The 20,601-nt window shown below is 40.1% G+C and overlaps 1 protein-coding gene across 4 annotated transcripts in view; it reads left to right on the forward strand.

Moving 5' to 3' along the window:
- The first annotated feature begins 283 nt into the window (after window positions 1-283).
- LOC125770346 (protein rhomboid) overlaps window positions 284-20,601 on the forward strand; it is a 43,438-nt gene continuing 23,120 nt past the window's right edge. Inside the window, exons 1-2 of one of the 4 annotated variants that reach the window (XM_049439805.1) lie at window positions 284-1,286; window positions 2,553-3,556. In XM_049439805.1, coding sequence (XP_049295762.1) covers window positions 3,275-3,556 — 282 coding nt within the window. In that variant the 5' untranslated portion in view covers window positions 284-1,286; window positions 2,553-3,274. Of the gene's footprint in view, window positions 1,287-2,552; window positions 3,557-16,889; window positions 18,565-20,601 lie in introns of those variants that run through there. The other 3 variants (XM_049439808.1, XM_049439806.1, XM_049439807.1) reach the window with 3 other exon arrangements.

Genomic DNA, 20,601 nt, shown 5'->3' on the forward strand with positions numbered 1-20,601 from the left:
TTGAGGGAATTAACACAAAGACAATAAAGGGACGAAACGGCATCGGTAAAATTTTCTACCCACAAATGTTAACCAGCTAACCGAAACTAATTCCCTGTTTCGTGCTGAATATAAAGGACATGATGGACACACAAACCAGTTAGCAGACACATCAGTGTGCCTAGTGTATTGCTTTAGGTTAATGCTCAAGGTTTTAAATTTTCAACACATATTCTTTTGGAAATTTGTAATAATTTAGTACCAACCACAAAAAAAAATTAAACAAAATGAAATATTTCATGTGAAATGTTTCAGTATCACGTTTTGAATATCTCCTTTGCCATCGTCTTGAGACATGCGCAGTCCGCACTGTTGGCGTCCTGTCATTTCGTCTATCAAAATGTGTTCCTTTCCACTGCAGAGATCCTCTTGCCCTTCGGATGCGTTTTTATAGTGAAGATGCGGATATAAAACGACAACAAATCGCGTAAACAACGTCGGCTAAATGCAGTTAACAGTAGTGTCCCCGAAATAGACTAGTGTGTGACGCGAGAAATTCGATATTAGTGATGTTCTTTAGTGTGATTAAGCTTTGCATTATGTGTGACATTATTTAACGTGTGTGTAGAATTTTACGACACTACCATTTCACGAGGAAGCCTCCGAAGTAGTGCTATCAGTGAGTGAGTGAATATATTGGTCGTTTCTGCTCAAAACGAATGATTGCTGTTTATATCCTCTGAAGCGTAAAAGTTGTTCAAAATTTGTAGTTCTATATTGCACATTGAAAAATAATAGAAAGTTTACCATAGTGTACAATAGCTCAAAATTGTGTTCCATCATTTGCTATTCCTAGTTCTCTGTGACAGTCGTCCTAAGGGGGAAAGTTTCGTGTAAGTGTATAGGTGTAGGCGCGCTTATTTCCTATACCGTAGGGTTGGTCGGTTCATGGTTTACTATTGTGATAAAACCAGGAATGCCTAATACCCCTTATATCGTGGTGTGCGTACAGTGAGTCATGCCGACACAGGAACGTGCGAAATTGTGATGTTTTAGCTATCGGGGGAATAAATATGTAATGCAATTTAATCAACGGAAGCGTAGCGTAAAACTACCTCAGGGGTGTTGTTCATGGTGCGTCCGATGCGAGAGGGTTTTATATTGACAAGAAGAGTTAAAAGTTCGTGTATTTTGGAGTGAATTTACGCGTTTCCAGATATTTACTGGAGGAATTGACTTACAGGACAACGATTGTACAAAATCCCTTTCGATCCCTTTCTTTATCAGTTTGCGGAATGTTGTGCAAGGTAATTTATTTCTTATACATAAACCTGATAATAATATTAAATTTAACTTAGGTAATTTTAAGAAATTTCTTTTCACAGTGCGATCATCATTGATCACATTTATTTCATTTTTTTTTCAATATTAAAAAAACACAACACATTTTTATGTATGTCTACCCGCACTAGGAAAAGAAATTCCGTAAATACCTTCATGATAGGCCACTGCAGAATGTGTTCATGATAACAGGGTATAAAATATGCAAAGTGAGCAACATATTTATTACTCCGCATGCTATCGTACAAGCCATTTGAAGCGTTCATTTATTCATGGCCAGTCAAACCCTATCTGTGGTTCGGGACGTTCAAATTTTCCAACGCGGCACGAAGAAAGTTTAAGGTCTCCTCGTGTTTTGGTGTTCTCCACGTTGAGGGAGTAGGCCGGCTGATGGTTGTAATTTATTCATTGCAGTATACTGACTGCAACAGAATGCAGCCTACCGCAATGTGCCTGCAAAATCTAGACAGATTACTTGTAAAAAGGCTACATTAGTGGACGGCTTCCGAATGTATTGATGTTCTATTCATGATTGCTTGATTGATGACTACGTGGTTGATTATCGTGGCAAAGTGTTAAAGTGATGCACGACGCATCTATTTTTATCAACGTATAATTTTAAATTATGTATAAACATAATTTACACGTTTATTTTTAATTGTGAGTTAATGTATTTATAGTTATATCCGTGATACCTTGTATGGGGGATTTCAAAAACTTATGTTATACAGTTATGTATAACATAGTTATTATAACTGTAAATTATGTAAAGATGTTGGGGCGGCCCGATGGTGCATGTGATAAACGGCGCCAGTCCACACGGCAGGACCGGGTTCAAATCACATCCGGACCGTCCCCCCTTGCAAGGACTGACTATCCGGCTATGTGGTAAAAATAAGTCTAGTAAGCCAGAAATGGCCGGCGTGACCTGTAAGGTCGTCAAAGCCAAGAAGAGAGTATGGTAAAGAACGTAAAATTAGTTCTTAATTCTACTAATTAGTAAAATTAGTTAAAGAACTAGAAAATGAATGGTGTTTTATACATCTCCTGTCCGGATCTTGAAGCAATCATAAGAATAGTCCTTACTCTCGTCAGAATATTCGGTATGGATGTTGTTAAGGTGGTGTATAATATTTTTGTCGTCAAAATGAAATGCAATTATTAGTCTTTGAAGATAACTTTAACGAGCTAAATATATTTTTTATACTATCCTCCATTGATTCTCTCTCCAGATCATTAGATGCCAGTATTTTCATGTCAAGAAGCCTATTCTTCTAAAAGCCTGCATAGTGAACTGAGTTTGAGTTACCTGCATCATTCAACGCATGGCCCAAAGTTGGTGGACGAACCTCTGGATGGCTAACGACAACATTACTATAAGAAAGGACGGTGGTTGCCGTAGATGACAACAGGAGCGATAACCACCTCAAGCCAGAATTTGGGAAGCAATCGTATTAAGACATCTTTATGAAAAGACCCCACAACCAGACACATGCTATTCTAAACTTCATCTCAATAACTGATACTTGGTGACTCACAGCTCATCTGTTGAGTTTCGATTCAACCAGCCCATGCAAACCAGCACGTCATGTGGTCCGGTTATGATAGGGGCAGTGGGAAGCTTGATGCTGCCAGCAACAGTCAACAAGAAACTTTGGCCGATATCGAGCACATTTCAACGATTGCCGGTTCACTCGGCAGCATCGGGACCATCTCGCAGTCCGGTGACGGCGAACCAGTTTATGACACGGACCACACAGACCTCAACTCGGAGTATGACGAAGTCGAACTGCGCCGGGAACTAATGAAGGATGTGAGTATACACACCAGACTCTTTGGAGATGAATGTCGTTATCGCTGTGGGTTGAGAAGTCGTTGGTGTGCTACCCAAATTGCAAACTACCCAAACTGTTAACTTACTGATTCGATCTGTAATTCTTGTATTTCCACAGAAATGGCATCAATTATTCGATGCGGTAAGCATGAACCACCAAAAAACATGACCGATCCCTCATCATCTTGGGTGCATTGTCCAATCCAATTGCATTCTTCTCGTTTGCAGTTCGATCCCGAAGGATTTGGCGAAATTCCTGTGGACGATTTTGTCGCAGCACTCAAATCACCCGAATTTCTCGCCAACGTACCGCCTAACAAACGTGACATACTGTACGATCGCGCCCTGAAAGCCAAGACCTCCAAGGTAGAAGCGATCTCTTTTCAAGATTTTGTGAATGTGGTAAGTGGAGAATGTTAACTTTTTATTGGGACTTTTAACAGGGAGCTTTAAAACTGGAACCGTTTTTACTGACTTCTTGGATATGTTATACTTACTTCTATATATTTGTAGTTCATCTAAGAAAAATCTATAATAATTATATTGTATAAATGTACTAAATTATAAGAAATTTAATGACTTTATTAAAACGCTCTTTCTAGTACGATTATTCTGTTCTTCTAACTTTTGCCTTCCTATTCGCCTCACTAAACTATCTGAAGAACTAAAATCCCGACTGCGTAGCGCCATCAATAACCCATTAATGGAGTGTCACTGTGTCTTTCATTCTACAGCTGATTTGTTTGTTCTATGGCTGAATACATAGTCAGCGACCTCTTGGGCAATCAAATAACTACACAAACCATAAAATCCTCTCAACATCCATACATCCCCCAAAGAAACAAAGCAAGGGTGACCGCGGCTGCACATTATTACGTTCGCGTTCAATATGTCACTCTCGTTTACAAGCCTTTGGACGGTTTGGACGGTGAAGTTGCGTTCTGTATCGTTAGATAGTTTATCTAGAAAATTACAACATCGCCATCATCATTATCATTATTACCCTTTCCTCATTTGACGTTGCCGCCATAGCGAATTGATCGTTTCTGTAAGGAAAGGAAGAAAAATCCGCCCGCCCTGCTGCTCGGATCAATATCATTAGTGTTTTTTGGGACACTTTAGCTGGAGATACATCAGGCTGCCGCCTTGGAATAAAGACACCACGTGAAGAGTAATATTCTTACTAAAGGTCTGGTCTGGGATCAAGGATAGGTTTGAGGAAGGTTTTGAAATAAATTAGACATAATCAGTCTGTGACCTGCGAGTGACATTCTGTTTTTTTCGTAGTCTGTTTGTTTTTCGGTGATTACCACCTTGCCTTTTCCAGCTCATCATATCTCCGGCCGCGACCTGGGCGGTAGGTGTGATCAGGATGTGTGATCTTTTAAAAAAAGCTTTCGTTAAGGACACGAAAAAAAATCCCACCCTCCGAGGACTCTTGCCATTTTCTAGCTGTTCTTACAATGAGATGTGATATTTAAAAGGACCACCGCTGATTTGTGTTGCTTTAAAAGAATCCGGAAATGCAGCCGGTACCTTTAATCCTACAGCAACATCAACTACCGCGCTGTCATTTATTGAACTATTTTCTACGGAATTCCTCATCTTCAATTAATGCTATTGCTGGTGACAGGAACAGTGTGTTCCTCAGCATAGGACGCTTTTCAGGGTGGTTTGTTTGGTCAATTTTACTTATTTGTTCAGTAAACATTGAAGAAAAAGGACAGCAAATGGATAGGAGCAAAGACTGCACAAAAATTACGAAAGCGGTTAGAATAAACGCTAAGAAGGACTGAGATGCCTAGCCTAGGTCCTAGGACCTAACGCCGTGACGATTCAGGTAGCGTAAGGACACCCATTCCAAAACCCAATTGTTGTGTGAGGAAAGCATTGTGAACAAATGCAATCGAATAGACGGAAAATTGAGATAATAAATCTGAGACACCGGTCACCAGTACCGACCAAATGACCCCGATTCTTTCCCGAGCACAGAAGAATGATCAGCGATAAACGGTATCGGACTCCCTTCGGAAGAGGCAACGGTCCAGCAGTGTCGGTTGGGTTCAAAGATTAAATAGTTAGGTACTATGTAGTTGGTTCCGAAGGTTGACAGATTGTAGGCTATTTTTAATTGGACTTTGGGATTTTTTTCTTTTTGCCCTAACCTTCCATGTGCTACGTTTCATACAAAAAAATTCGACTCTATTTCTCATCGGATCTCTCCTGTGACAAGAGTCACGCTGACGCAACTAATGGATCGACAACTGTCAAACTTCACACCAAATTGGAGCAACTAGCTGATGAAATACGATCCTTGACGGACAATTTTTCGAAAGAAAAAAAAATGTATAGATCACACGCACGTTCGGCAGGAATTTAGAAAACCAGCTGCTCTTAACTAGCACACGGTATCGACAAACCGTAAACCCAACAGCAAAACAACGATGAGAGAAAGATATATTGGTTAACTTACAATTCTACATACTTCAAAGAATGAGAAAAAAAAGCTGATAATGAAGTGATCAACTGTAAATTTCCTACTTTCTCGACTCAAACAGTAAAGATCACATCGGATGAATTATATTATCCGGAACAAATTGTTCGAGGGAGGCAAGCGACAGAATTGCCGGAGCAGCTGATTTTTTGATTCACGCATCTTTCCCTTATCCGTTAGCTTCTTTGTTAAATCGCATTCAAAATTATCTTTTTATGAATAGATATTGCTGGAATATCCTCAGTAGATATTTCGCATTTAAATTCAAATTTTCTAGTAACAACGAGAATCCAATTAAAAGTAGTATCCACAGCTATATCACTAAGAAATAATCTTCGAATACCAAAATAATAATCTTCGAAACCAAAATCGAACTTAACGGCATTCTTCAACTGGCTGCATCCAGAATCTCCAGCGCAGGCTTGCCTGCTGTCGTTGTTCAGCAACCTTCCAGCCCTGCATCCGCTTGTCAGCGCTAAATCGCTTTGTCAAAAATCATGCACAACAACCCCGAATGCTGCTACCTTTTTAATTGTTCCGGTGCTACCGATCTTAAAACGATCGACCATTTCCATTCGGTCGCGGATATTCCTGGGTGTGTGCCACTTTCTGCGTTACACACTGCAACAGTTGCTTCGGTGGATAAGAACCTATTCCAAAAGACTGCTAAAGGCAGCCAGACCCTGCTGGGTCATTGTGTGGCAAACGGAATCGTTCGAAGGATCAGGGTCAGGTCACTTTTATTGTGGTTCGCCCAAAATCCGCGGCACATATGCCATATGGTGGTAGCAAGCGTGTGTCTGTCGTGTGCCAAAAAATCATCTTTTTTCCGGAACATGTGGTAGCTGTAGATTTTGTCCCGATTGAAGAGTTGTTTTTTTATCTCGATTCTAGTCTGTTTTTCTTTTTAACAGTTGCCACTTTCGCATGTTGGAGAAATTGCTGTGCCACGTGGTAATTAATGCTTCACTTTTGCAGAATATGTTTTATGGTCCTCAATACAGCTTTTTTATACCTTTTACTGTGCTTTATCAACTCTTACGCCAAGCAATGTTATTTAATTTTTTATTATTAATAATTTTATTTAACAATCTTTGAACTAGTTTCTACTCTATTCTGATACAAAATCACTAAAACCCTAAAGAAAGTTTCTTGGTAAACATTTCATCCGCAACTTGTCTCGAATTCCTTAAGAACTCTATCGAACATTTTCGTTTGCGATTTGTGCAACGCGCAAAAATATAATTATTTTGATTTATTTTTAGATAATGCCGATTGTTGACTTACTCACAGCTTCCTTAAACATTCCAGCAGTTAATTTGCGTCTCGAAACATATGAACCACGAAGGCTAGAAACTCGAAACGGAATGAATAATTATATGGATGCTAAAAGCATGAAGCGAGAATGATTGAACCATGAAAAGCACCCGGCCACCACCACCAAGCCGATGTGCAATATGAACTGGTTTCGCTCATCGTGGGCACCGTAGCTTCTGCACAAAAAAGGGGCCGGAACGTGAGCCTGGACATAATGCCATGTTCCGTCGGTGCGCCGCAATAAGATGCCGGGGTCGGTCGGGCCGTCATAAGTCGATGTAATGTGCGCCTGGTGGCCGATGTGTTTCAACCGGCCCAACTGCTGCTGATCCTGCCTGTTTGTAACCTGATCTGCAAGAAAACCGTCGCACGTGTCTGCCGTAACAGTTGGGCATTGGCCGTGCCGGAGGACTCTTTTCGGGCTTCAGGATATAGCGCACGTATTTTTAATATTGCATCCTGGTCGGATGATTTTACACTGCGCCAGCATTTGGCAGAAGTGGTGTTCCCGAAAGAGCAGTTAATGCTTCCGTTTTGAACTTGAAAAAAAAACAACGGTTTAACACATTTGTTCTGTCCGCCACAGTGGAAAGATGTTCGACGGGCAGGAAGGAAAAAGGGAAAATATTACATCCAGCTGCAAGTACATACCGTTTCGCTTATACACAATGCGTAACACTTGCAAATGCATTTGTGTGTTGGTCGCATTAGTAAGCGACGTGTTTGTTTCTTGGCCCTAATTGATGGAAGGTTTTGTACCTTTTTTTTTGAGTGAGAGTTCTGAGGAGCGAGGCAATGGATATAACTAAAAGTTACCACAATTTTCCTTGGAAACGCATGAATGTAAATTGTCAAAAACCTTGGGAGAAAATGAATTGTCTAATTCACCTCCAATAACCAATATGCGTACCAAACTTTGTTTCCTTTCTTTATACCTCCAAAAACATCCTTCCCAGTTCAACACCTACAAATTAGCTGGATAGCAAACGAACCACCAACAGGCTTCTCAATGTCGCACCAATCTGTTGGTCGATCATAGGCGAGGATATCAAGAGATCTTAGCGAACCTTCTTCCCTAAGAAGGTGCTACAATGGACAGGTTTCGAATGGCATTTACGAGATGGTTGGTAAGAAATCAGAGCTTCAGATTTCATCCAGCTTGTTTGGAATAGGAAACCTTCTCTTAGGATACCCTGTGATCTTAATCTAGGTCAAATAGAGTGTTACCTTCTGGAGTTTTTTTTCGATGCTACCAGATGGTTAAGTAAAGTTTGTTTTTACCCCTTTTTAGGAGTATTTTGGAGCATTTTCATTTTTTTTAATCCCTCGGTACGATTAAGTGTTCTTTATTATTTTTTTGTTATTTCTAATCTTAAGTAATTTAGTTGTTTTTTCGCCAAATCCTGAAATTTGCATGTTCTTGTTTAGATCTTTTCTCCTAAACTCGAGTTCTATTTAAAGTCAGTTATTTATATTAAGAATTAGCAGTCCAACTACGTCATCATTGCCTCTCAGTGTTAAGCATAAAGCTACGTGATGAGCATAAATCTATAAGTACAAAAATGTCAAGCATACCCAAGGAAGTTGTTACGTCGATGAAAGAAAAAAGATGATTGATATTCTTAAACAACCTTGACCTAGAAATAGTGAAGCTACTAGAGCAGATCGATTTGGAATCTATTCTGACGAAGTGTATAAAACTATCGAAGGGGAAAACATTATGTAAGTTCCTTCCCATTTGAAGCCATCTTCTTGCCCATGCTTCAGATTCAGACGAGAATTCAGATTCTGTAGCAGAGACGACAACTTTTTCGTAAAGTCGCCTTTACACGTGGCTCGACCTCGAAACGCTCGTCGCCAAACATAATAAAGCAACATTTTTTATTGCAAGTCAACGTAGCCAGGCAGCTCATAAAAGCCACATGGCGGCAACGGCTCGGTACTTGTTTGAGGTTGAAGAATATTCATGTTGAAGAAAATGTTTTTGAATTTTATCATACTCTTCGATCGTTCTCTTTTCTTATTGCCAGTAAATTTTAACTTATTGACAGTTGTGAAAATTTATAAACGGATTTTAACAACATAAAAGTAATATTTTTACATCGATTATCATTTTTTAACGCACAATGTAATAACTTATGACTTTAAAAAAAATATATAATGATTTGTTATAACATATTCTCTATTGTTCTAACTCTCTAACGCTCTGTCACAATTAGTACGAAAACTAATTTCATTCCCTCTTAAACCGAGCAAATGTTCCTTTCACGCAATTAATGTTCTGCATTTCAAAGGTTTCTAACATGACGCCTCTGTAAAAAAAATATGAAGCGAAACCAAAACAAAACCCCATATGTGCGCTACCTTTTGTTGCTGGTGGAGAAAGTCTATAAAAAAGGTTCTAAATGTTCCTGAACGATCCTTGCGTCGGCGTCATCAGCCACACATAAAAAAAGGATACAACTGGCGTGTGCTGCCCGAACGCTGTGCAATAAAAATTAATTATTTAGCTTTATTAGTTTCCTTTTCTTGCTCTTTAATACCCACTTAACAACATTTAACGGATTGATGGCGGTACGGGTAGATTTCGTTTTTGGAGATGTGTTCGAAACGATGCTGATGTGTTTTCTCGAACTTTTTCGGTGCAAAGCTGTGAAGCTTTAAGTTTTAAGTTAAAGTTATCATTACTACTAATTTCTACCAAAAAAGTAACTAACAAATAAACATAAAATATAAGAAATATCTTCAAACGATACATACCTGTGTAATTTGGAGAGGAATCGTGAATCCACTCCGACTCCGCGTATGAAAAATTGATTCCGACTCCGACTAAAAACCAAAGTTGACTCCGGCGAGTCCGGTCGAGTCCTGTCGACCCTGAGTTCGATCGAGTCCGAATGGGTTCGATCGATTCTGGATGGGTTCGGATGAGTCCAGATGAGTTTGATCGAGTCCGACTAGTGATGAGTAAATTATAAATAAATTTCGCAGGATCCGAGGATTTCGGACAGATCCGACTCCGGCAAAATTTATAAATTACCCATCACTACTCTAAATCAATAACTGACTACAGTTAATAGGTTTTTTTTAAATAAATAAAGGACAATATACCAGAATTCATTACAAAAATGTGTTCCATTTGTTATTATATTTTAAAATATAGCTTGAGAGAAAAATAAAATAAGTAACAAAAAATTGCTAATAGAAATTTGTACAATAAAACTATTTATTTGGTCGATCGTAGAGCAAACAGAACAAAAAATCTCTACTTTGTTAGTCGCCGAATAGTAATCGATCGGAAGCAACCTGTCGCGATCGTTTCGATACGGAACAAATCATCAATCGTAGACACCGCCATCAATAATTGTCATTACACGCACCGAGAGCGTCAGTAATCGGCTTCGGGCTGTTTTCCCTTCAAAGGAACTGTTTTGTTTTCCCACGGAAAAGCTCGTCTGTATTGCGCTTCTTCCCTTTGTTACAAATCCCGAAGCCGCTAATGCAGGGGGCAGGCGAGTGTCTTGCGTATGCTTAAAGCTCGCCCCATATAGGGAAGTTTGGGATAAAAGCGAATGCGAGAAACAATCGCATATACATAATCAAAACAATAGGAAGTCAGATCGTCAGTCAGTTGCCAGATCGCATTTTCTGTGCGGCTGTCGGGTTGCTAAAAAAACCCTTAAAAAAACAACAACCAAAGCTCAAATTCGTTGATGTTTCTGGTGAAAGGTTGCCTCTTTTGCTAAGCAGAAGATTGACCATTGGTCGAATAAAATAATCGTTCCCAAATGGTCAGCCGTTGGGTACATAGCACCTACCGCTTCCCACCACCACCACCACCTCCCGGGCCGGTAATGGTTTCTCGGCGAATGAGCGATAATTTCTGTCGGCGGCATTCCCGAAACCTCATCATACATCATCATCATCATTGGCAACGAAATTTTCGAAAGATTGATTGGAAGCCGAAATCAATCAGTGCAAGGTAAACACACTTATATGATTTTCGTAGCCGATCATGCTGAAGAAGAACAAGAGCAAGCCACACCGGAACAATGCACAGGTCCGCGGGGACGGGGGGAGGCAAACAAAAACAACAACAACAAAAAGTCCGACACCGCGGCATCACATAAGAAAAGAGAGAAGAAAAAAAAAACACACACAACACACACAATCCAGAACATCGAACTAAAAGATGAAAAACTGGCGCACAGCTTTAGCGCTCCCAGAAGTGTGGGAAAATGTCAGTTCCTCATTCCATCCGATCAAGCGGAAGACGGAATTCCTTTCCGATCACACACAGCTTCCGTATTACCAAACACTCCCCCACGAACGATAATAACGAACGACGGGGACGGGAAGCCCAGCAAACGGGAAAGACAGACAAAACGCACCATGAGCATAACGCAGCTTGAAATGAAGCGTACTTTAAAGTATTTTGTTGAATGAAATCAAATGATGCCGGTACAATTAAATGTTATTACATACTTATGCCCATCATTATACATTTCGTACACCTTTTGCACGGTGGCGTGCTGGCGAGCAGCACCGGCCCGATCTTAGTCTCAGCAAAAGCAAAAGGACACCGTTGTTTGTGTGAGTGGCTGTAGCAATATCGATCGAATAAAAGAAACGAACGATTCCGTTGGCAGCAGATCGATGAAGATGTGAGTTTGGATGTGAGCTAGCTGATTGATTCTGGTAGGGAAACCTCCACCATGGGCCTGTGGAAGAACACCTCACCCTCAACCTTCCCAAGACATGATCAAAGCACGGGCTGACAAGTGCCGAACGAAAGTAATGCGAAGGAAGCATAAGAACCGTGAACGAACTTTGTGCGATTGTTTCGATTGTTCGCACAACAAACCACAAAGTATGGACGCGTGTGATTTTCTGCGTTTACAATGAAACCCCCAAAAACGCAGGAACACCAAATGAAGAAGCAGAGAGAAAAAAACCGCTCCTCTCAGTGGCTAATATTGGATTTCATCAATTAATTCGAATGAATTTGGACGAATTCCTGTTTGCCTGCCGTTGGTTGCCGTGAAGATGATTGATTGAATTTCGACACTCCGCAACCAAAGAAAAAGGGTTCTCTCGACGTTCTCACCTTATTAATGCGGCTTATTAATTTCTTCCCACTCCCCGTTTTTCGATAGTGTACACCATTGCATTGGCATCCTCCGATGGGCATTGATTATGTTCTTGCAAAGTTGGCTCGTTTGGAAGTATGTCTCATTCTTTGGAGCGTATGTTGTATTGCATTGTACGGTGGCATCACCATGGAATGTAAATTGCTTTATACAACTGAAAGTTATATTTATGGTTCGATCGAGTGCGTTTCTCAAGCACGCATATTACTTATGCAAAACCTTATAAACCGGATTAAATTGTTTTAACGTTTCAATTTAATTAAAATTATTCTCATCCAAAGAAAAAGGTGAACGAACGTGTTCTTCCATCCCCATAAAAAAAGAGTTATTAAAAATTAATGGCAAGGAACCAAAAGTACCAAAAATCTGTAACGACTGATAAACGAAACAAAACAATTGTTCTTTTTTACCCTCTTTAATAGCTTCTGCTTCCGATTAATAGGCATATTTGTGTTTATAACCTATTCTTAAAATCGCAACTCTCACAGCGGCACAACTGTTTGATCTGATTTATCTTAATAAGCGCGGAATAGTTTTTTTAAACCACCGGCCCATTTACGACTTGCTGGGAATCGAAATGCATTTTATATCTGTTTTTTATTATTGCGATGCAGCGAAGTATGACGAAAATGTACTGACAACTTACCACAGACTTATCCGTTTGGGTTGGTGGACGCTAATGAAGATGTACTAAAAACAATTAGCATAGTAGCTTCCAAACAAAATAATTTCTGTAGAAGAAATTAAATAAAAAACACATTTAGTACATTATTATTTAGGCAACATGAATTTTATAGACAGAAGTTTAAAATTTTGAAGTTTAACTGTATGAGAATAATTTGTTCTTATTTCCTAACCTAAAAATAAAAATCTAAGCTCATTTTGAGGAAATATAACTAGTTGTAAAGTTTCAACGAATGCTTGAAATACCAATATTTTCCTAGGTTTAACGATTTCTAAATGGTCCTTGACAGATCTTCTAATTTTTATGATTTTAATCGTGAGAATTCAAGATGTGGATTAAAACTAAATTTCCAAAACCCCTGTCCTTATATTCCTAAAGAATTCTAAAGCTTATCACAATCCATCAATTTTGTTATCCAATAATGCTACTTAGAGTACTTAGAGTACTAAAACCAAAACGACGAACTTCGTTACGCTACTTCGTTTTATATCTTGTTCTTAGTGAATTCCTTGGAGGATTTCTCGAGATCTTCACCTTCATAAACTTCGTCCAAGCAATCATCTAGGTTTAGTTTCGACTTCAAGAGAGGATCAATATCTTAACTCAAACTTATTGAAATGATCACGAAGAGTTCTACTTGCCTCTTTTGAAGGAACGATTTGAGAACATCTCCATAAAGAATTTAAAAATATCCAATGAACAACGAAATTGTCCCAATAAAAAAACTCCCAACCATGAAGTACATTTTGATTTGTCCCTTTCTGAATGGCTTTCAAACGTATTAAAGTGATGCAAAATTTCCAAAACATCTCTTTACCAAAACTGCCCAACAAGCGTACCTCTCGTGTGTCGAAGGTTAACCAGTGCACTTGATTGTTTGGCCAATTATAGAGAATTTTCCATTCCCACTTCGTGCTGGTGCGGTCCATTGGGAAAATTGAGCCCAAAAAATGCTGATCTGAGCAGCTCTGGTGTGTATTTGTGTTAGCGTTTTGAGCCATCAAACAGAACTGAAACGGAGCTTGTAAGCTGATTGAGACATCATCAGGGACGCCGCTATTGCTGCGTAATTGAAACTAATGGCAGCGTACAGTACGGATGCCCATGTAACCGTGCTTTTACGGCCGTCTGTAACGATACGCAGTCCGGCAAGCGTTTGACGATGGTCAATCAAATGGTGATTTTTCTACATTTAGAGCCACTTTTGGGGTTTATTAATTTCTGAGATTGTTTTTCACCCTAATGGGGGAAAATATTGTGCGGCGTTGAGTAGTTCCAAGCGCAGACATGAGACAATGCTGCAATGCATTATAAGTAGCGGAGAACCTTCGAAAAGCTACTGAAAGCCGGTGGCAAAATGAAAGCGTGAAGTTAAAAATGTTTTACCACCGGCATTACTTTTGGTTGCAGCAGAAGTCTTGCAAAAAAAAAACGATCGCAGAACGTCTTTTTTATTTTCGATACCTTCTCTTTGTAATTGTTTTACACTTTTAAGGTTTGACTTTGTCTCGTAACTTTGGGTAATTGAAATAATTAAATTTCGTAAGGATGATTCTTTAATGCACACTTAAACAATATACAAAAATAGATAACAAGGCTCTCTCAAGCAGAGCTAATAAGGTACACAGACACAGACAATAACCAAAATGCGGCTCAAAGCCGCTCAATCCAACCGAGAAATCGAGATTATCCTGTTACATCCTGTGGGAAACAAAAGCGTGAGATTTGTTAAAAACAAACCAAAAACTGCTTCGTACCAACAGTTAACGCTAAACTTCTGCTTTCCAAAAAGCCCTTTTCTCTCGCACTTGCTTTCAGTTTTTCCGGTTCCACTTCAAACAAATATTTGTGATAATTAATCGCATTAGAAGTAGGAGTTGGTGAGAAGTCTTCTTTTCTGTTTTTTTTTTACTTTCTATATCGGATCTCGGTTACTGCTTACCTTGTCGGTTATTATATTGTTTTGTGATTTTAAAATTTCAAACCAAATGTTTTGAGTTGGGACTCGTACTTTTACCGTAAATCACATACAATTATCTCTGTTTTTGCTTTCTCTCTGTCGCACTGTTTTGTAAAATTCTGCCATCTCATCTTAGTTTTGGTCGGCATATTTTGAGAACCGCAGAAATGGAAACGAACACCCGCCAAACACCCGTAGTCCTGGTGCTCGTTTCGCTCGTTTCGGTATACATGTCTTGTTGTCGAATGCTGTGATTGCTTCCTTTCGCTGGGAGTTTTGAATTTCTTCAAAAGCACGTACCGATCGGGAACGATCCCTTTCGGAAATGGGACGAGAATTGACCGTGATCTACAAACAAAACAATGCAATCCCAAAAGGGTAGCCTAATCCTTGTTGTTGTCATCACGTCCGGAAGACAGCACGAAGATGAACACCGGCTACAAGGAGGAATGTTTCCCAGCATGACTGGACCTTACTTGGCTGTTTTTTTTTGGTAAAAATTTGTTGTTGTTTTTTTTTATTGAGATAGAACGGTCTGGCCGATTATAGGTAAACGTTTTTTTGTTGAAATTGGATAATTTGTCTATTTTTTTTAATTCTAACACGGTCATGTAACAGTTACAATGTTATCAATGTTTACATTTAAAATATCAAAAATGATTACAGAAAAGATTTTATAAATTCACTCAATATTTTGACAGTTTTGACACTTTCAGTAATATGTATAAATAGGTTTGTTTTCCCTTTTTATAACTTCTTTATAATGTGTTTTGTACACGTTGCCAACAAATAACTAAAGCTACAACTTTTTACAATCAATTTAATTTTGTTAAATATTAATTTGTGTACACTAAACTGTATTTTTATAGACAAAAAATGATAAAATAAAATAGCAGCATGACTCCTAACTTCGCCGCCTGTGTTCGTACGTGCTTCGAAATAAGTAGCTGATTGAATTTGGAATTGAGGAAAACCAAAGAAAAAATGATCGTCAAAGGAATTTTACAAAAAAAAACAACAGTCGGTTCAAGTGAGGCAAAAGATCTAACGCAATGTAATAAAGCAAACAGCAATCTTCTAAAAGAAAACTGATGAAACAAAAACATTACCACCCGTGCGAGGAAAACCTCCTACATAAACAGCATGGTTTCGCAACCAAAGCGGAACTATATGCAATAACAATGCAGTCGCAGTGAGTGTGGGAAAGGCGGAAACTGCAGGACAGGTACATCAAATTGCCGAACGTGTTTCGTTTGAAGTTATGGCTCATTTCATTGTGTTGACATGTACGCAGCCTGATCATACGAATTCGGCACGTTTGTCCAAGATCGATGCGTACGAAATTCCATTCCTGGAATTCTAAGATCTTGCTAGTTTGAAAAAGAATTTGACCTTGTCATAAACGTGATTTAGAAAAAAATGCATAATTATGACTTTGAAGTTCTTGGTTTTGCACGTTCAGGCGATGAGAAAACCCCTTTTTAACAGGAAAATTTCTTGGTAATTAACATATGTTCATTATTTCCTGATAAAAGCAATATAAGATTCATTATAGCAGGTGTTCAAGTAAAAGATAGGTTTTTTTGAAAAAAAACAACAAAAATTAATTAAAACTTTATTGTAAAATATTTACAAACTTCATCTCCAGCATATTAGAGCACATGTTATGATCATGTTAAAGTCAAAGTTATTAAAATAGTTCTTACAATGAAATTGATCGTCGAAAGTAAAGCTCCTACTTTTGATGGATGAGCTAAAGATCACGCAATCCCCACAACACCGTGTGGAGTGGGTGGAGTTATGTTGCATTTTATGCTGCCAAAATCTCTCCTTCACCTTATGTTCATGTTGGGCTTAAGAGATTAACGGAATGTAAGAAGAAGCGCAGAAAAAGAAATACTCACCAAAGCCGTAACGCAACGAATTCCATACACAAAAATGTTGTTGCATGAAAATTCCCCCCCACTAATATGCTATAAAATGAACACAGACGCCCTCTCTCTCGCTTCTTTTGTCCATCTCCTTTTTTCTCACGCGCGCCCTACGAATGAATCATTCGCTGCTGCGTGAACTGCCGGCGTTTTGAATTCATTCTCGCTCACTCTCTCTCTCTCTCGCGCGCGTCAAAATTCACTCTCACACTGGTCGAGCAAACCAGACACGTTCAGTTGGTGTTCGGCGTAACCAAAGCCAGTCAGTTTTTTTCCAGACATCGAAGGAAGCGTGTGTGCTACGACGAAAACGGCACGCTTCAACGCTCAAACGCAAGTCTGCCCGTGTTCGCCGCGTGTGTGTGTCTGCTGCACTTAACAGCACCTCTTTTGCAAATCGTGCGTGTTTGGTGTGTCTGGTACACTGCAAGTCGACAAAACCAAAATATATCGTCTCGTACACATTTAAGAAAAACGCAAGTTTCGATCTCAAAAACTCGTGTGTCTGCACTCAACCCTCGCCAAAAATAATAAAAGAAGAAAAAAATACCACTACACGCGACCGTTCGATCATCTGCTATAAGTGTAAAGGTGTGTGCAATTCGGTGTGCGGTTTTACTGTCTCGCCGTTCGTTTCTCTGCATCCAAAAACACGTGGTCGTGTGTGGTTGGCCAGATACCGGGAATTGTCTCGCCAAAAGGAAAGGTACTTCCAACGGGGGAGAGTGTTACAACCAACAACAAAAAATGCAAAAGATTTCGAAGGCTTCAAACAGAAATTTCCGGCAAGAAAGAAGCCGGCTTTCCTGCTAAGTTGTGTGGCACAGTCTCGCTGCCTGAAAAGCGGAGTCTCCCTGGAGCGCCCCAAAAGTGTGAAGCGGTATCGAGTGTAAATACCCCGCGTGACAAAGCACAAATCCACACAATTACAGGATTTGGGCCGATTTAGTGGAATGTGTTTTGTTGTTTTTGTGCTAAATCGAATCGATCGTGCACACCTACCAATCGGCTCTCCAAAACAAGCGCGCGATAAAGCAGTGAAATAATTGGAGCATATGACGAAAAGGAGTAACGCGAATCAATAGCAGGTAAAAATAAAATATCTGCTTCTCCTCCCATCGTCCCATTGCCACGGGAAGGTCCGTCCTGGTGCAGTGCAGTTTTTTACGTGTTTAGTGTGGCGTTTTAAGGCTGGTTTTGTTGTGTCGTCTTCTACTGCATTCGCGTTCCCAATGTGTGTTGCGGTGTGTTGTGAGTGAGGTTACACACGTTCCGTTTATGTGCGCTGTCCTGCATCTATGTGTGTAAATGTTGTGTGCATAGTCCTTCGTGGGTCAGAAATACACGAGAGTCGTGATCTTTTCGCTTCACCCCCAACTTCAAAACGTGCGTGTGTGTGTATGTTTGTTTGTGTGCCGTCTGTCGTGTATGTGGAAGGAAGTAATTAAACCGTTAGCAACATAGCAACATAACGCGTTACATAGCAACGTTACACCACCGCCTTGTCATTCAGCGCATTCCAGGAAAAGCGCGTGTGTTTGTGTATATGTGTGTCTGTGTACGCATTCGTCTTTTTTTTCCTTGGTGATCATCGTTGCGTTTTCTGTGATCTGCAATTTGTTTGATTTTATTCGTTGGAAATGCAATGAAAGTGCTCATCTCTCACTGATCAGCAAGTAGCAACAGTGGTGTATTGCTGTGTGCTGAATACAACGCAAGAAAATCACCATCAATATAGTTCTTTTGGGCGTTTTTTTTTGCGTCGACTACTTCGATGGTTTCCGATGGTTATTAGCCTAGACTGGCTCGTGCGTTGAAAAACACCCCCCAAAAAACCAGTACGAACATCCCCAACGTTCAGTGACAATGTTAGGTAAGTGGTGGCACTCTCTAGGTCTTAAAGTAGGAAGTGGTGAGTGTGTGAGGATAAAAGCATTTATCCCATCCAAGATGGACATATGGGAAAGAGAGTTGTGTGCAATGATTCTTCCGATTCAATCGGATATTCCACTAGGACCAGGGTATCCGTTACCGCTGTCTGACTCACTGTCGACTGTCTGGTATCTATGACAGTCTCGAGTCTGGTCCGTGTCCGCCCGTCTGGAAAGTTTCATTTATTTTCTTGCCAACTAATTCCGTTTCTCCTTTTTGCGATTGCGAGGGTGGAAAAGATTAAGAGTGGGAAGGCCCTGGATTGATAAGTACATCCGGAAGGATATTTGCACGAAGGCAATCACCAGGAAACAACACAAGGTGTATTGTGTAGGAGAGAAGAGTATTTTTATGTGGCTGTCTAAGAGGAACCAAAGGGAAAACTGAAGAGTCGGAGTTTTTCCCTCCAACCCCAATCTCCTTCCCCCCCTCCAGCCTTGGCCACTAGGGTGAAGTGGAAATTTATTACAACTCTCTCTCTGACCACGTATCCAGACTGAAATATGGCAAACGAAAAAAATTATTCTATGCACGTGGAGGGGTGTGTTCGGATTTAGGGTGGCCCAGAAGTCGAGAGTAGGAGTCCGCCTTCTCTTCTTGTGGTACACCACCGCGCGTCCTTCAAAGTCCGGAAAATTGATGATAGGCGAGTGGTGTACACATTCGCCCAAGGATTATATACTTTCCTTTCGGAGTTGGCGTGCACCACGATTTTCGATGATAGTGCCAAATTGTTGTGTAATTTTACCGTAGATAATAAACTCGCTCGTTTCAACGGTATAATAAAATAGAAAGAGCACATGACATCCAGTTTGCTATAATTTTTTACACAACTCTTTTTTTTTTCTCGAAACTATTTCGTGGAAATGATTGCAAACAATTTCCACCGTATAATGTGCGCGACTTTCTCTCTCTCTCCAAAAAACGTGGTGTGTTTGGGTTTGTTGTTTGTTATCATTTTCCTTAAACTTCCCTTATAAAAATGATTTTTTGTGTGGTTTCGTAATCATCGTGGGATTGTTTGGGATGGGCGCAACCCGACAGACAAAGAGACCTCAAATTTGGGAGAATGACGGTAAAATTCTCTCAAATTTGAGAAAATTACGGTAAAAGATCAAGAAGAACATGGAAAACGACGGCGAAACCCGAAAAAAAGCATGAAACCCTTGATTGTGTGTGTGAGCCGACAGAGTTTGTTGAAGCTAGAATTGTTTCCATCTCGTTCTGACCTACATTGTTATCCTGCGTCCTTACTCTAGCGTTCATCCCACACTGTGACGAGCTCAGTTTGCTGTGCGCTAAGTCCAGGGCGGACGTGTTGTGGGACTTAGAAAATTTTATATCTGTGCGTGCGTAAATGATGCGCGGAAGTTTGCAAGTATGCGCGATTGCTTTGTGCAGTGCAATATGCTGACCAGTGTTGTGATTTATGTAGAGTTGATGTGCCTTTTCATGCCATTAACGTGTGGTGTTAGTTTTTTCCCTTCACTCCGTGCTTGCTTCGGCAAGCGCATTGAAATGTAGTGAGGGAAAAAACTTTCGGTGCATGTTGTGGAAACTTCTTCCCATTTTCACACGACGATGAATTCAGTTGGTGTTGTGTTTGGTGTTTGAATGTTTATGCGTGTATTTTGGTGATAAATAGTGTCAAAACATATTGTACGCGTTGGTACAGGATAGTGTTTTCGTCTTCCTTTTGTGCTTCTTTTGTGCTGCGTCATTCGCCGTGCGCACACTGTAATCCTGTGTGCAGTGAAGGATCGTTTTTTCTTCTTGCGCTGTTTGCCGCATCGTACGCGCACCCTAATCCAGTGTGCAGTGAAGGATCGTGTTTTTGTCGTCCTCTTCGGTGTTGTTCGTGTGTCGTCGTGTTTGCCATGCAGCGAAGCATGCGACATGACACACACTGTTACACGTCTTACACTATAATTGTAGAGCGGTGCTACAGCCCCGCCTACTTAAAAATCAGGAAAAAGCT

Source organism: Anopheles funestus, chromosome 3RL, assembly GCF_943734845.2.
Source record: "Anopheles funestus chromosome 3RL, idAnoFuneDA-416_04, whole genome shotgun sequence".
In the NCBI taxonomy this organism is placed as follows: Eukaryota; Metazoa; Arthropoda; class Insecta; order Diptera; family Culicidae; genus Anopheles; species Anopheles funestus.